The 18,620-nt window shown below is 42.7% G+C and overlaps 1 protein-coding gene across 1 annotated transcript in view; it reads right to left on the minus strand.

The window, feature by feature from the left end:
- LOC143172043 (synphilin-1-like) overlaps window positions 1–18,620 on the minus strand; it is a 116,955-nt gene that overhangs the window by 21,531 nt on the left and 76,804 nt on the right. Inside the window, 4 exon segments of the mRNA XM_076361260.1 lie at window positions 759–928; window positions 10,419–10,544; window positions 12,998–13,111; window positions 17,349–17,528. Of these exon segments, the coding sequence (XP_076217375.1) occupies window positions 759–928; window positions 10,419–10,544; window positions 12,998–13,111; window positions 17,349–17,528 (590 nt within the window).

An 18,620-nucleotide genomic window follows, 5' to 3' on the forward strand; every position in this document is an offset into this window, starting at 1 on the left:
AAAGTTATTTTCATGGCCTGTGGTAGTCAACAAGCACTTGATCATGTACTTAAGTGGGAACCAAGAGTTAAGTTAGTGCTGATGTTTTCTGAGAGTCTCATAAGGCAATTGACATGCTTAGTCACAGTAACTGCACCCACAATAAAAGCAAGCAATTGCATACTTCATGTTTCAAAATACCAGATTCTTTATAGATCATTTATTAAAAAGCATACTAAAATACTCAAGCCAGCTCCTACGAAGAAAAAAACAGAACATAGGATATTTCCTGAGTAGCCACTGTGGACTTTGGGAACCTTCCAAGTCCAAAATAACCTTCCAACTACTATTTCTATTATTCCTCCCAACATCAACATGCAGTACTGTAACTGGGAAGAGCCACTCACTGTATATAAATGCATGCTATGTGAACAGAAAATATGATTAGGAATGATGTGATCCCAAGCTATTCAAGGGGAAAAGGGAAAGGATTGCTTACATATATATAAAGATATGGATATTTCACACATACCCTTTTCCACTCCCACTCCCTTCATCTACATTCACAGTAAACTGACACAAAGACAATACCTGAAAAACTGAGTTGCTAAAGGAGAAGGGGCAAATGGCTGAGAATAAGAAAGCATGGAGAAATAAGGGAGAAATATGACTTGTCAATATCACATACAGGAAGCAGAAAATAGGCACTGCTGATAAACTGAAGACAAGGAAGAGTGTTGTTTTAAGAATGATCCTTCTATTAAGAATTAAACACTTACTCCTTTAGTTGCTTAGTTAGCTTCACAACTTGAGAGGCCAATGACATACATGTCTCCACAACCACTAAGTAGCGAGAACACATAGTGTGCCCGTGTCGCTCAGCATTTTGTGAGGGTTTCTCTCCCGCATGATTTTGCATAGTGACGTTTGCTCCATATTCAACTAATGTCTGTAAAGATACAAAAGGAAACACTGACAGCTGTAAGTGTAAATCTCTGCTGCAATTTTTGTTTAACAATAAGAACTGCTGGATACAAAACACTATGTTTGAAAATTTTGGTCTAAGATGACCATTTTTAAAAATCAGTCACCCTGACAAGTCTGTATGCAGCCAGAACTTACAACACATACCACTAAAATTATTGTTCAGGTGCAAAGATAACACAGAATAGTGTGCTGTCCTTTAGGAGGATTATAAAAAGGCTGTATTTTTCCTTCCTCTTCCTTCTCTGTTCTACTTAATTCATTTTCTGTTAATTTGTTTGTATAGCATAGCATGACATACCATTCATACTGTGATCAGGACCACCAAATGAAAACAGAGCACTTGCATTTGAGCACCTATTGATTCTCTCTTGAGCTACAACAATAAACTTTTTCAGATGAAACTTTCTTATGCATGACTGAATATCATGCTTTGTACATGGTAGCCCTAGAAAAGGAGACACAAGCACATGCAATTCAGAAGACATCTATGCTAGATAAGGTCGAGGCCCAGGGCAGCACTAACACATTACTAGCCAGTTTATAGAGGGTGGTGCTGAGCTATAACTGCTTACAAGGTCTGGTGTCTGCTATTCTGGACATTTCTGTGTTGTAAATAGTTGCGAGATAAACGGCTGGATTAATCAAGCATTCATCAAGCATACAAGGCCTAAGCTAACGAGCACATCATGAGATAGATAAGAACTAGCAGAAACCAGACAAGGACAACCAGAACTGTAACAAAAGGCAGTGATGAGCCAATTTGTGACCATATAAGGAAAAGTTCACCTCCTGCAGAGACCACTAGAAACCTGCAGAGACCCCTGGAAACCTGCAGAGACCCCTGTAGAAGCTCCTACAGGACTCAAAACGCATGCATGAAAGACTATGCAGATATTATAATTAGCTCTTAGAAATATAATGAATATGTATGATTGTTCCAAGAAATTATTATGAATATGTATATGGAAGAACCATATAAGGGATGGCTGATGCAACGTACGGTGTGCATGCTAGGCGGAGAGATCCCCCATGCACCCGGTGCCGAATAAAGTAATGCCTGCTCTTTAATACACCCAGTGATAAGGAGTTTCATGCCCGATTTTCGGTGACAATTTGGCGACCCAGATGGGACAACGCATCTGACACTCGATGGATTCTTGGGATCGAGAGGACTCCGGCGCCACCAAAGTCTTTTTTTCGGGGAGATCCTCCGGTCCCCTGATCCGGTGAGTTCTGTGCAAGATCCCCTGGGATTATAAGGCATTACTTCTAAGGGAACCTGTCCATAAGTCGGGGAAGAAAATTCCCACCGGATTGGGTTACAGGGATTATAAGGGAAGGCTTGTTTGCACGTTATCACAGGGACGCCCGGAGTGCCAGCCGCGGAAGGGTGTGTGAGTGTGTGAGTGTGTGAACGTGTCCGATATTGCTAATTGTAGGTAATTGTTGTCTGTAATCGTTGTATCATGGGTTCTGGACAATCCTTAGAAGGGGGAATCTTGAAAAGGTCACCTCTGGGATGTTTATTAAAGCATTGGAAGGATGTTGGGAATGACCCCCTTACAAGGAAGCAATTGATTGAATACTGTAATCATTGTAAATGATTGATTGAATATTGTAATCACTGTATGTGTTGGAAGACCAAGAAGAATGTGTTTGGAAGACAACTTCCTGACACAGCTGGTAAGTGAGCCTACCAGGGGAGGTGCCTCGCTCGACCTGCTGTTTACAAACAGAGAAGGACTGGTGGGAGATGTGGTGGTCGGAGGCCGTCTTGGGCTTAGCGACCATGAAATGATAGAATTCTCGCTTCTTGGTGAAGGAAGGAGGGGGGGCAGCAAAACCGCAACCATGGACTTCCGGAGGGCGGACTTTGGCCTGTTCAGGACGTTGGTTGAGAGAGTCCCGTGGGAGACGGTCCTGAAGGGCAAAGGGGTCCAGGAAGGCTGGACGATCTTCAAGAAGGAAGTCTTAAAGGCGCAGGAGCAGGCTGTCCCTGTACGCCGTAAGAAGAATGGGCGGGGAAGACGACCGGCCTGGCTGAACGGGGAGCTCTTGCTGGGACTCAGGAAAAAAAGGAGAGTTTACCGCTTGTGGAAGAAGGGGCAGGCGACTCAAGAAGAGTACAGGGATCTCGTTAGGTCGTGCAGAGAAGAAATGAGAAAGGCAAAAGCCCAGCTAGAACGCAATCTGGCCGCTGTCGTTAAAGACAACAAAAAAAGTTTTTACAAATATATTAATGACAAGAAGAGAGCCAAGGAGAATCTCCATCCTTTATTGGATGCAAGGGGGAACATTGTCACTGAGGATGAGGAAAAGGCTGAGGTACTCAATGCCTTCTTTGCCTCAGTCTTTAACAGGCAGACCAGTTATCCTCAGGGTACTCGGCCCCCCGAGCTGGAAGACGGGGACGGCGAGCAGGATGAACCCCCCGTAATCCAAGAGGAAGCAGTCAATGACCTGCTATGCCACCTGGACACTCACAAGTCTATGGGGCCGGATGGGATCCACCCAAGAGTGCTGAGGGAGCTGGCGGAGGTGCTCGCCAAGCCGCTCTCCATCATTTGTCAGCAGTCCTGGTTAACGGGGGAGGTCCCGGACGACTGGAGGCTTGCCAATGTGACGCCCATCTACAAGAAGGGCCGGAAGGAGGATCCGGGGAACTACAGGCCTGTCAGCCTGACCTCGGTGCCGGGGAAGATTATGGAGCGGTTCATCTTGAGGGCGCTCACAAGGCATGAGCGGGACAACCAGGGGATCCGGCCTAGCCAGCACGGATTCATGAAAGGCAGGTCCTGCCTGACCAACCTGATCTCCTTCTATGACCAGGTGACCCGCCTAGTGGATGAGGGAAAGGCTGTGGATGTGGTCTACCTGGACTTCAGCAAGGCCTTTGACACTGTCTCCCACAGCATTCTCCTAGAGAAGCTGGCGGCTCACGGCTTAGACAGGTGGACTCTGCGCTGGGTCAAAAACTGGCTGGACAGCCGGGCCCAGAGAGTTGTGGTGAATGGAGTTCAATCCAGTTGGCGGCCGGTCACGAGCGGTGTTCCCCAGGGCTCAGTACTGGGGCCGGTCTTGTTTAATATCTTTATTGATGATCTGGATGAGGGGATTGAGTGCACCCTCAGTAAGTTTGCAGACGACACCAAGCTGGGCGGGAGTGTTGATCTGCTCGAGCGTAGGAAGGCTCTGCAGAGGGACCTGGACAGGCTGGATCGATGGGCCCAGACCAATTGTATGAGGTTCAACAAGGCCAAGTGCCGGGTCCTGCACTTCGGCCACAACAACCCCATGCAGCGCTACAGGCTTGGGGAAGAGTGGCTGGAAAGCTGCCCAGCAGAGAAGGACCTGGGGGTGTTGGTCGACAGCCGGCTGAACATGAGCCGGCAGTGTGCCCAGGCGGCCAAGAAGGCCAATGGCATCCTGGCCTGTATCAGAAATAGTGTGGCCAGCAGGAGTAGGGAAGTGATCGTGCCCCTGTACTCGGCACTGGTGAGGCCGCACCTCGAATACTGTGTTCAGTTTTGGGCCCCTCACTACAAGAAGGACGTTGAGGTGCTGGAGCGTGTCCAGAGAAGGGCAACGAGGCTGGTGAGGGGTCTGGAGAACAAGTCTTATGAGGAGCGGCTGAGGGAACTGGGACTGTTTAGCCTGGAGAAAAGGAGGCTGAGGGGAGACCTCATCGCTCTCTAAAACTACCTGAAAGGAGGTTGTAGCGAGGTGGGTGTTGGTCTTTTCTCCGAAGTAACAAGCGATAGGACGAGAGGAAATGGCCTCAAGTTGCGGCAGGGGAGGTTTAGATTGGATGTAAGGAAAAATTTCTTTACTGAAAGAGTGGTTAAACATTGGAACAGGCTGCCCAGGGAAGTGGTGGAGTCCCCATCCCTGGAGGTATTTAAAAGACGTGTAGATGAGGCGCTTAGGGACATGGTTTAGTGGGCATGGTGGTGTTGGGTTGATGGTTGGACTCGATGATCTTAGAGGTCTTTTCCAACCTCAATGATTCTATGATTCTATGATTCTAAGAAAAATGGCCAAAGAATGGGACTTTGAAGTATAATACTATATTACAATTAATGTTATTTTGCCGCCGTGAAGGGAAATGGAATGAAGTGCCTTATGTTGATTTGTTCTTTACATTGCGAAATCGACCGGAATGGCAGAAAGATTGTTGTTTAGTGCCAAACGATCCTATGGTTCTGGCCTTAGAGAAGGATCAGGGAAAGAAACCAAGGAGATGATGTTCTGCTTGTAGTATTGGAAAGCGTTGTGTTAAGTATGGAAAATCGGAGGAAGAGGATGTAGATTTACTAGTGGCCCCAGGGCAAAGGAGGTGGGAGTCACAAAGGCAAGAGAGGTCAGGGAGAAGGCGGGAAGATGAGTCGAGTGCAGATGAAGAAGGGGATTTTAGCCCCATAGCCGGGAGAACTAGGAGGGGAATGGAATATCGTGATGCGGAAAGGGGGGAGGCACTTCAAGCACCTCTCCGGCAAGCGGTTGGGAATAACGGGGCGGTTACTGTTAAAGTTCCGGTTTCAGTAATTGATTTAAGGTCCTGGAAGGAATTGTCAGGGACATATAGAGAAGATCCAGAGAAGGTAACAAAAATATTTGAGACCATAGTTCAAACCCAGGACCCGGATTGGATCGATATACAGGTGGTGTTGGATACTTTGTTAACTCTAGATGAGAGAACTATGGTATTAGCTAAAGCTAAAGAAGAGGCAGAAAGAATACATGCTCAGAGTGCCCAACCAGGAACTGTGAATGACCATTTTCCACCTGCGGATCCCCGATGGGATCCTAACAACCCAGCTCAACGAGAATTATTGACCAGATCCAGAGATTGATAGTGTTTGGTATAAAACACGCTATTCCAAAAGCTATTTATCTGTCCAAATTGTACCAGGTGATACAAGGGAAGGAAGAATCTCCCTCTGACTTTCATGAGCGATTAATGTCTGCAGCTCAGAAGTACACAAACCTGGATCCTGAAAAGGAAGGGGATGCTTTGCAATTGGTAACTTTGTTTGTAGGACAGTCTGCACCAGATATCAGGAAGAAGCTTCAGAGACTAGAGGGAGAAGATTCCAGGAACCTTAACAAATTATTAGAAGCCGCTTGGAAGGTGTATAACAACAGGGAGGTCGTTGAGAGGAATCGGGAAAGGAAGCTGATTGCTGCACTAACAGAAGAAGGATCACGAGGAGTAGGGTATGGGGGGCGAGGCCGGGGGAGTGCTGGAGGAAACAGATTCCAGCACCGACCTCTGGATAGGGATCAATGTGCTATTTGCAAGGAAAAGGGACATTGGAAACGAGAGTGTCCGCGAGGGAGGAGAGTTAGCGGAACTACCCCTGATCAGGCTGTAAAACTGTTGACTCTAGACGAGGCATGAAGAGGACCGGGGGAGTCATCCCCAGCTGAGCCCCTGGTTACCCTGATGCTGGGGAATGAGAGGACAGATTTTTTGATAGACACTGGAGCAGCATATTCCGTTTTAAATATCTGTAAAGGGAGTTTTAGTCAAGATACCGTAAATGTAGTTGGTGCCACTGGGAAAGGGGAAAACCGGCCATTTTTCCAGCCGTTAAAATTTAAAATAGGAAGGCGATGGTTGACACATCAATTCTTATGCATGCCTGAATGCCCAATGCCATTGTTAGGAAGGGATATCCTGAGTAAACTGAATGCACAAATAACTTTTGAAAATGGGAGTGTACAAGTCCATATTCCAGAAAGTAAAGCCCTGGAAGCCCAGGTTTTTATGTTACAGCAACCCAAGGCAGAAGAAGGGATTCTGGAGGAGATGATAGAGAATGCTGTTACACCGCTGGTTTGGGCCACCGAAATCCCAGGGAAATCACGAGCAGCAGAACCAGTAAGAATACAACTAAAACCTAACGCCAGACCGGTAAGACAAAAACAATATCCTTTAAAATTGGAAGTAAGAAGGGGATTGGAAAAAATGATTAATAACTTTGTACAGTATGGATTGCTAGTAGAATGCCAATCAGCCTATAATACCCCTATTTTGCCAGTAAAGAAACCTCATTCAGATGAATATAGGCTGGCACAAGATCTTAGGGCTATCAATCAAATAGTGCAGGATATACATCCTGTCGTAGCCAATCCGTATACTCTATTGACTACGATCAAGTAGAATGATAAGTGGTTCACCGTCTTAGATTTAAAGGATGCTTTCTTCTGCATGCCTCTAGAGGCAGGAAGTCAGGCGTTGTTCGCATTTGAATGGGAAAGTCTGAGTACAGGCCAAAAAACACAACTTACCTGGACTGTGTTGCCCCAAGGTTTTAAAAACAGTCCCACGTTGTTTGGAAATCAATTAGCGAAAGAATTAGAAGTGTGGAAGAAGGAAAATGAAGACACCCCGATAGAGAACCCTGACTGCGAACTGTTCACAGACGGAAGCAGTTTTGTGTGCCAAGGGAAATGAGTGGCTGGTTATGCGGTCGTGACTCAGACTGAAGTTGTGGAAGCTCGTCCGCTACCTGGGAACACATCTGCTCAAAAGGCAGAATTGGTCGCACTCCAAAGAGCCTTAGAACTATCTAAGGATAAAAGAGTCAACATATGGACTGATTCCAAGTATGCGTTTGGGGTAGTACACGCCCATGGAGCTATATGGAAAGAGAGAGGACTGCTATCTGCACAGGGATCTCCTGTCAAGTATGGGGATATAATTAAACAACTGTTGGACAGTGTTCAGCTACCAGTAGAAGTAGCCATAATGCATTGTGAAGCCCATCAGTCTGGACAAACATCAACTAATATAGGGAATCGATTAGCGGATAAAATAGCAAAAGAGATGATAGCAGAGGAAAGCATCCTGATTGTTGCTCCATCGAGGTATGTGAACCTCCCAAATGTAACCCCGGAATATCAGAGCCAAGATAACCAATTGGCCAAACTATTAAAAGCCCACCCTTTAGAGTTACAAAAACTTTACCTGAAGGATGCCCTAGACATGATGATAAACATCATAAGAAGGATGATAAACACTAGCGATCGACCAGTAATTAGTGAAGGGAGTAGGTTCTTGTATGTAATGTGCCCCATGTGTGCAGCCGGAAAGTGTGAAACATATATAAATGAGTGCTCTAGTTGAACGATTGGCTAATGAAACTGAGCACTTCATTCAAACTACTGCAAGTCAGGATGATGACTTTACAGAACAGAATGGCTTTAGATTACATATTAGCTAGTCAAGGAGGTACTTGTGCTATCATAGGGAAAGAGTGCTGCAGTTATATAGTAGGATAATTTTAAGATTCAACAATCTGGAATATCATCAATTGAGAGGGCTGTGCAAGAATGGATAAAAAACAAAAGAAAAACCCTGGTGGAACAGGGATTGGCTCACCTCCTGGTTACCCAACCTACAGTGGCTCAGGGAAATGTTTTTAGTTATAGTAGGAATAGTAGTAATATGTATATTGTGTTGTGTTATGATACAGCGTGTCCCTTCAGTCACTCAATGCTGTAAAGTCTTATGTAGAACTCCCGAACAGAACATGTATTACTATGAATATGAGTTATGAGACTCCCAAGAAAAAGATCTTGGAAGTCTCAAAGGGGGGGAATTGTTGTGAATACTTGCGAGATAAACGGCTGGATTAATCAAGCATACGTCAAGCATACAAGGCCTAAGCTAACGAGCACATCATGAGATAGATAAGTACTAGCAGAAACCAGACAAGGACAACCAAAACTGTGGCAAATGGCAGCAATGAGCCAATTTGTGACCATATAAGGAGAAGGGCCCAAAGGTTCAAGAAAAGTTCACCTCCTGCAAAGACCACAAGAGACCACCAGAGACCACCTAAGACACCTGTAGATGCTCCTACGGACTCAAAACGCATGCATGAAAGACTATGCAGATATTATACTTAGTTCTGGGAAATGTAATGAATATGTATGATTGTTCCAAGAAATGTGATGCATATGTATATGGAAGAACCATATAAGGGATGGCTGATGCAACGTACGGTGTGCATGCTAGGTGGAGAGATCCCCCATGCACCCGGTGCCAAATAAAGTAATGCCTGCTCTTTAATACACCCAGTGTTAAGGAGTTTCATTCCCGATTTTCGGTGACATCTGCACTTCAATGCATTGCAACACACCTTTAGAATCTGATTTTAAGAATGACTTTGCTACAATATTTGCTGACTCCTTTTGTGGTTTAGATCTTGATTTCCTACCACAGCAGAAATCCCTGGGTTTAAAATACTCAGCATAGAAGTCTCAATGTCCCGATTCCTTAGCCAAGGGATATTTGGATATAAAAGGTATGGCAGAAACTTTCCAACAACTCCAGTAGGTCGGACAGGCACAGCTTTCTTTTTGCAGAAAGAAATCTGTACAATGACTTTTTCAGTCCATTTTTTTGATGCTGAAGGAAGTCTCATTGCTTTCTACTTGCTTAGTTTCCCCCTACTGTCTTTAGAAAAAAGATACTGAAATATTTGTCAGCTTCTAGTCTTGGCTTTCTGCCATGTGACTATATACTCTTTTCTCTCTTCTTCTCTAATGATGAAATTGTTTCTCAAATATCTTTCTGCAACCTCCTGAAATAATTTTTATTATTTGTTCTCCAAGCAGCTTTCACTCAAAGTGATGACAACACCAAATATTGAAATGTATTTCTGTGACTAATGATTCTAGTGACTCTGATGGACAAAGGGTATAAATGTTGTACAATTCAATGCAAAGTAGAGATGCTCAACCTAGCCATCCAGTTCAATCCTTCATCTTTTTTTGGTATGTCTACATTGAACACTGGTACTGTAAAGAGGTTCCCGAACTAGCTTATTCAGAACTGACTCCCAAAAGCACTGTAGCTGTGTTAGCCTCAGCAGCTCTGTACAACAGAACTATTTTGCTCTCAGTGGCCAAGCTGATTCTTTAAGAACTAGGTAGAAATTATCATCACACTGCATTGTTTAGTATAGATATATTGAAAGATTACAAGTCTGGAAAGGATGGCTTGCTCAGGTGGAAATCTTTTAACAGGGAACAAACCTTATATGTTAGACTTCCTCTAAATTGGAGAGCTACAACTCTTTATTGGAAAAAAGAAACAGAAAGAAAATGTCAGAATACTAAGAAGGTAGGCATATCTACTCTGCCTGTCCTTTCATAACATAAAAGCATACACATTAGTTACTTATGTATAAACAATATAATGATGTTTTCTTCTTGCAATACAACAGTTACTTTAGGTTTACAACAGCGTAAATGGGAATAGAATTTAAAAATGGAGCTTTTGGTATTTCAGTTGGAGTCCTACTGGTTTAAAGCTCTTCCTTCTAGTATATTTTAAAGTATCACTTATTTTTCCTACATTCTATATTCATTTTAAGGGTTGTTACCATTTAAGTTTGATTGAAAGTAGGTCTCTGATGTAGCTGTACTTAGTACTCTACCTGTATGCATCCCAGATAGCCACGTTGAGCAGCTATGTGAACAGCAGTATTTCCATCCTGGTCAGCTTCATCCAGTGAAATCCCTTGTTCTTGCATAAACTGAAGAAGCCACAGAAGGATTTTTTCCTAGGAAGAGGGGGAAAGAGAAGTCACAATAGGTAAGAAATAATGAAAACCTAAATGTACTAGAGGAATGCTGGTAGCATCACCTGTTACTAATACTGTCCAATAATTCCTATTTTAAGCCCTTGCTTTCATTCTCTCAACTTTGTCAGACTGATTAACTGGACTACAAATGGAAGGATTAGCATGGTGAAGAGCACTGACTATACAGCTAATCCTAGGCCCATTACTTGATATTCACTAAATTAGCTGCCCTTCCCAGTATCCTTTCCCAGCAGAAATTAGGTTTTCTGAACAGAAAACTATTGGGTGAGTGAAAAAGACACAAATTATCCCTGCAAAAATGTCATTAGACAGGGGAAGGCAAACATCCCGATGTGCAAAGAAGTGCGTTGTTAGGCATTTGTGTGCCTGAATGTCTCATGCTCCTTCCCATTGTGGTCCCCAGCAAGTGACACATACAACCCGTCCTAAGCCCTCAGTCATGCTGTAGCTCTGGTTTCCCTGAAGCTCTAGACTCTGGAGCTCCAGACGTAACAAACACTCAGCATTCCCCACCCTCTACCTCTTACCTGTGCAGTCCTTGCTACTGCAGCATCTGTGCTGGAAAGAAACTACAGCTCTGTGAAGCTCTTCATCAGGACCTACTAAGGCACCTAGAACTGCAGCACCATCTCCTTCCTATGGCATAGTACCTGTGCCAGACACAGCTGGTCTGTGATATGCCATACACCAAAAACCTTTGCTTGGCATGGGAGTCCTGGATCAGGAGTTGCTTCTTGCACAACCCCATACTTAAAGAGGCCCTTGCTAGGAGGCATGCAGAACAGGCTACAGACTGGCATTAAGCCTTTCTCCTCTCCCATCACATGAGCTTATGTGGTCCCTCTCTCATGGGACAACAGCAGATGAGAGAGGGATGAAGAACACACTACTGTTGAGCTGTATTTGGAGTCTGGCCATGATTGTAGTTTGACCAACTTTAACATAGGAGCTTTGATATAAACTCCCTTTTGCTGCCCATTCTAAATGATATTTATTGAAGAAAAATATGGCGTGTATGCCCAATACCTGGGGAAATAATGGATGGGCTGACTCTGTTAGAAAATGATTCAGTAACAGGCCTTTCCTGTAAAAAATATTACTCTTGTAATTCTGCCAAAAGCACTGTTTACATGGACTATATTTCGTGTAAGTAATGTTAAAATAAATTAAAGCTTCTAGGATAGTGCCAACTACGCATCTGAATTTTTCAACTTTTTTTTCTTCTTAACACAGTTGGGTAAGATAGTCTGGCTTCCTTTCAGCCTCAACATTCTTTCAAGTTTGCAAGATATCTGTACATAATAAAAAAAGGATAATTGACATTACAGGTGACATTTCTTTGGCATTCAGCTAACTATGAAAATCAGGCAGCAATTTTTATATCACCTTTTAAAATTTCACGAGTGGCTGATTGTAGCTGCTGTTTCTTAAGTGGTGGAGCTTCCCTCCTGCTCTGAAAAGAATCTAGATAAAGTGTGCCAGATCTGCTCCTGGCGATAGACAGTATAGCTCCACTGAAAAAATCAAAGCTTCACTGCATTTAGTTTGTGTAAACATCTTTAGAGATGAGGACAAAATTAAGCTAACTCAAATGGAGACATAGAATCATAGAATCATAGAATCATTTAAGTTGGAAAAGACCCTTAAGATCAAGTCCAACCGTGAATGTAAATTCACAAACTTTCTCTTCAAAACTTTCTTCTCAGTAGCAAACACTGCTTTCTGACCCAGTTCTGACTAGACTCTCAGCTTCCTTATATTCAGTATTCACAGGTTCACAGACCAAACTTGTCACAGAAAGCAGGGCAGAATCAATCAGTATCTTCAGCAGGGCCCTAATTTGCACCAGTAACACATGCACAATAGGTGGGAGGAGGAGAGGGAATGGCGGTCTTTGCACAGCTTATGAATGAGGGTGTCCATGTTGTCTCAGGAAGCACCAGGAGAAGGGGAGGAGTTTCCAGATCCGTAGCCTTCCACAACCGCCTCCTCTCTTTCCCTCCCTCTCCAGTAAATCCATGCTTGGACAGAACCAATTAAAAGCAGAAAGATGTGACAATAGTTGTATGGTATTGAATAAGACAACCTCACTTGTACAGGAAAGAAAAAGCTAATTTTCTTAAGATGAGTGGCTACATTCTGCTTGTTCTCTCTTTACCAAGTAAGAGAAAAAAAAGTAGCTTTAGCAACAAAAATAGTGATTTTTCTGCTTCAAAAAAATGATTTAAGAGGGAAAATACAGAAAAAATATACAGATTAAATGGGAAACGATCTTGCTATATTTGAACTAATTAAGAACATCTGTATTTAAGAGCCACAAAATGCTTATTTGGCTATAAAGATATTTTAAATTGAAATTCTTGTATGAACATCTCAATCAATCTCTTTGAAAAAGTAAATGAAAGCCATACCTGACCATAGAAACCTGCATAATGAATAAGGCTTGGGTGATCTTTTGAGCAACTTAATTCTGCAATAGCTTCTGTTTCGCTCACCATCCACTGAACACACTCCAGCTGACCATTCTAAATAAAGAAAAAAAAAATTAAGAAAAACAAATTTAAAAAATTGCAGTTGTTTCAGTTCCAAACATATCTACTAAACAGGGAAATGCTTATCAGAACCGCTAATATGTTAGAACATTCCTGTTTGTTCTTTTATCCCATCTCATGTAATGCACTTGTTTATCCTGCTGCCCTGGATCAAATACAGCTTGGCTATTGATAATATTCTGTCAGTTTGAACTTAAACTTGCCCTTCATTTTCCAGCTTTTCCCACCTAAAACTATAGTTGTGTATATGTATTGGTACAGAATGTTTGCTGAATGGCACCACAGCGGACTCCAGTTCAAGAGGCAGTGAAATGCTAATACATACTCTCAGATTGTTCAGAATAAAAACATAGTTCTGCTTCCATCACTTGTACAGCAAGGCTCAATGACTAAATGAAACCATTTGCTGGAGCAGAGGAAATGGGCTCTCTCCCTACAAACTAATCTTCACTGTTCAATAATTAAATGCACGCTTTCTAGGTTATTATTATGTATTATTATGCATTATTTGCAGTATCTGAACACCTAATCCTCATGGATTAAGACCTACCTGTAATAGATATTGTACAAACACAAACAAGGAAATGGTTCTTGCTCTGAACATCTTTTACAGCCTAGGCTCCAGATTCCCAAACTGCTATGCACACTTGTAGCAGTTTGCAAGTTACTATGAAGTGGGATGTGGATACTGCAGAAAGAGATGAACATTTCCTTCAGAGCATGTTTGTGGCCCAGTGTAAAGGCAAGAGTTTTTAGCAGCTTCTCTTGCTGCAGTGTTCCCTTTCAGCAATGGTACCTGGGTAAAGGCAGTTTGGCATAACTCACATTCTGTCCTGCTTTCCTACTGTCATCTTCATAAAGGTGATGTTATTCTTTATAGCTAAAACAAACATTTCAAGTGCTCAGTCAAAACCTTATACAGGTCAGCACACAAAACATAAAAAGTTGTTTGCATGCATAAAATGAAAAAAGCTGTCCTAGGAAGGAAAGAAATTTCCATTTCAAGTTTCAGGTTTATGGTTATATAAAAAAAACCAAGAAGAATGTAATGAATGGGAAAAATAAATGGACCAAAATTCATTTGATATGTCTTATTCCTTGCATATGTAGCATGTGTATATACACACATAAATGCACACCACTTTTAGTTTGCTTACTTTCCTCTATTTGTCTCAATTTCAAAAATGAAGTAAACAAATGAAAACTACTTGTGTTCTTTTAATCACTCTAGAAAAACCCTAATCATCAAATCTGGGTTCAAATATTAGTAAGCACAGTTAACATTATAAATTAGTTGTGTCTTCCTTTATATCACAACTGAGTAAAATCTTTTGGTATTTTTAAAATTAAGGTAATGAATTAATAAAATGAAGTACTTGCTAAATAACACAATTTTGCTAATTTGCAGAGGATTTTTTCACAATTACTTAAAATAAACTGTCAATATGGCAATGTGACTGGCCATAACAGACCACTCCATTTTCACTCTCTAGCTCATAGCTCAAGCTCAGAAAGAGGTTCTAAATTAAATGAGTTTGCTTTAATTAATTCATTCCTTACTGGAAAATGTCATGCATCATCACTGCTGAAATCCTCTTCTATGGAAATTTATGTTCCTGCATACAAATTTTCTTTCATTCTGATACTCATGATTCTTATGGAACATGGGTGCATATTCCATATAGCATAACATAACTGGAGTTAAACCAGTATAATTTAAGAACAAGAAGAATAAAGCCCCTTCTATCAGTGTCCAAAACATTTTGGGAGTAAGGACCAAGAGCTATGAAGTTTAATTAAGCCAAATAATTTTAAGGCTCTCACATAGCATTTTCAATGATCCAGGATAACTCCAGCCATGCAGATCATCATTAGAAACACCTGGGCCTGAGCACCCTCAGTTACATGGAGAACTCCATCATATTTACACACTTTTCCAGAAATGTCAAAGCATGCCCAAATGGTATAGAATTTAAAGAACCCCTTCACCTATTGTTAAAAAAGCCAGCCTTTCTGGGGAAAAAGACAAGAGATGTTACTAACTTATAAATATATCATCTACCTAGGTTAAAATAAAACAAGAGAGAAAACCATTTCCAACTAAAATTTTAAGACAACTTTTAACTGGCAGACTGTAAGTATTCAAATTGGACATGGGCTATTGAAGCTAAAAACCTTACTTTTATAATAGCAGTTCAGTAGTACAGTTAGATATCAGTTTAATTTCTTATTCATATGACCTATTAAAAAAAAAAAAAGTCCCTGAATCCTGCACTAAGTCATTAGAATGGTTGTCACCTTTCAAAGATGCAAAATGGTTTCCTGCAGGTTGGAATCCACCAGTTTCTAAAGTTTCCCAAGAAGAAAATAACAATAAAAAATCCTGAAGAAACAGAAACTCTTGTATCATATTTCACCTCTTCTTAAGGTACTTAGTGATTAAGAGGAATGGCATTCAACCATTCAATCTTACTTGCTGAAGACCCAGAACTAGTTTAGTTAAATTGGATGAGCAGACAGTGAAGTGGACTGAAAACTGGCTGAACGGCCAGGCCCAGAGCGTGGTGAGCAGTGGCACGAAGTCTAGTTGGAGGCCAGTAACTAGCAGTGTACCCCAGGGGTCAATCCTGGGTCCAGTCCTGTTCAACAGCTTCATTAATGATCTGGATGATGGGGCCAAGTGTACCCTCAGCAAGTTTCCTGATGACACAATACTGGGAGGATTGGCTGATAGGCCAGAGTCGTGCTGCCATCCAGAGGGACCTTGACAGGCTGAAGAAATGGGCTGACAGGAATCTCATGAAGTTCAACAAGGAGAAGTGCCAAGTCCTGCACATGGGGAGGAACAACCCCATGCACCAGTAAATGCTGGGGGGTCACCCAGCTGGGAAGCAGCTTTGCAGAAAATGACCAGGGGGTCTTGGTGGACACCAAGTTGAACATGAGCCAGCAGTGGGCCCTTGCCACAAAGAAAGCTAATGGTATCCTGGGATGTATTAGACAAAGTATTACCAGCAGGTCAAGGGAGGTGATCCTTCCCCTCTACTCAGCACTGGTGAGGCCACACCTGGAGCCCTGTGTCCAGTCCTGGGCTCCTCAGTACAGGAGAGACATGGACATACTGGAGAGAGCCCAATGAGGGGCCACGAAGATGATGAAGGGACTGGAGCATGTCTCCTATGAGGAAAGGCTGAGAGAGATGGGACTGTTCAGCCTAGAGAAGAGAAGGCTCTAGGGGGATCTCATCAATGTATATAAATACCTGAAGGGAGGGTGCAAAGAACACAGAGCCAGGCTCTTTTCAGTGGTGCCCAGTGACAGGATTAGAGGCAATGGGCACAAACGGAAACACAGGAGGTTCCGTCTGAACATCAGGAAACCCTTTTTTCCTGTGAGGGTGAGTGAGCACTGCAACAGGTTGCCCAGGGACATTGTGGAGTCTCCCTCCTTGGAGATACTTAAAAGCCGTCTGGACATGGACCTGGGCAACTGGCTCTTGGTGGCTCTGCTTGAGCAGGCGGGTTGGATCAGATGACTTCCAGAGGTCCCTTACAACCTCAACTATCCTGTGATTCTGTGAAATTATCAGCGTTCCAGTACACCCCTTTTACTATAGCACAGCAACACCATAAATTTTCACATTTTCCTACATAATAGGTTTTCCTGTAAGCTTTGACATTAATTTTTGCAGTTTCTGACAGGTTGTTCTGCAACATGTAAATGTTAACTTTGATGCGATTGCTCTAGACAACCAAGAACATTCACCTTCAGATGTGGAACACTGACAAAAGACATTGTTAGAAATGAGCAGAGTGTTTTCATGCTTTGCAAACATGTTCTCAGACTTGTCTTTCAAGATTATATAAGTATCTGTAAAAAATCAAGAAAATGTTATGTTCTCTAAAGAAACAATTGTGTCTGAATGAAATAAAAGTTCCTTGAAATATAACAAATGTTTTTTAGAGCCAGTTAACTGATTCAAAAGCAAATGTATATGCACTGACAACATATAAAATGTCAGTGTTGTACAGCGGACATATCTTGCATACTAACCCTTTTTTTTTTTTATATGGTAACAGCCAACTGTTCTTTTTTCTCTAACAAAAAGCTTGAAAAATAATATCCTGTTGGATGTATTATTTACTGCCATCACAGAAAGAGACTAAATCACCCTTATGTCACATTACAGTAGAGACTGAGTCTAAGTCACCTTTATTGCTAACCCAGCTGGAGTTAGCTGCTCAGTGTTTCGTTCATTCAAGCAGTCTTCCCCCATCAAAGAAGTGAGATGCTGCAGGCATTCTGCATGTCCCTTTGATGCTGCTACATGCAGCAGATTGTTGTCACATTCATCATGTATCTTATCCAGATTATCTGCTGCTAAGTATGGCTGTTCAAAAAGAAATGGTTAAAAAAGTCATTCTATTAGTAATAATTAGGGATAAAACATACATAGAACATCAAGCCTCACAGCCTAAGATGCAAGCCAAAGTCAAAGATATTTTCCCATAGGCATGTTCTTTTATAACTCTCAAAAACAGGAGCTTTTCACTTCCCTATACAGGACCTGGTTACTATTAGAGATAGGATAGAGAGGTAGGAGGCTCACTGGCTTGAGTCACTGTGCAGTTTCTCTTTCTAATGCAATTGTCATATAACAATTGTCATATAAGCTAGACTTGAAGGGGGAGGGGGATAATATCAGGCTTGCCTGTGACAAGCCATGGGATGACATGTCAAGGTTAGAGGGACGAGGTGCTAGCGAGGGCCCTCAGCCTGTTGCTCTGAGACATGCTGGCTACACTGAGCACACTTGAAGTCTTACGGAGATGAGCCGGGGCTCCTGAGGTAATAGCAGCCAAGAGGGAAACACCAGTGAAGTACCTCAAAGGAACTAAGGTGTGTTCCACTAAGAAGGAGACACGGCCGACAGCCCAGCTGAAGTGCCTCTACACCAATGCACGCAGCATGGGTAACAAACAGGAGAAGCTGGAAGCCACCGTGCTGCTAGAAAGCTATGACCTAGTTGCCATTACTGAAACTTGGTAGGACGAATCCCATGACTGGAGTGCTGCTATCGATGGCTACAGGCTGTTCAGAAGGGACAGGCAAGGAAGGAGAGGTGGAGGGGTTGCCCTCTACATCAAGAAATGGATGGATTGTGAAGAGCTGTCTCTGAAGAATAGCCACGAGCAGGTTGAAAGCTTATGGGTAAGAATTAGAGACCGAGGCAACAAAGGGAACCTTGTGGTTGGTGTCTAATACAGGTCGCCCGATCAAGGGGAGCCTATTGACGAAGCCTTCTTACTCCAGCTACAGGAGGCATTGCGCTCACAGGTTCTCATCCTGCTGGGGGACTTCAACCACCCCGACATCTGCTGGAAAAGTAGCACGGCGAGCTGTAGGCAGTCCAGGAGACTCCTGGAGTGCATCGAGGATAACTTCTTAGGCCAGGTAATAGACAGCCCTACCAAGAGGGGAT

This window comes from Aptenodytes patagonicus, chromosome W, assembly GCF_965638725.1.
Source record: "Aptenodytes patagonicus chromosome W, bAptPat1.pri.cur, whole genome shotgun sequence".
Classification (NCBI taxonomy): Eukaryota; Metazoa; Chordata; class Aves; order Sphenisciformes; family Spheniscidae; genus Aptenodytes; species Aptenodytes patagonicus.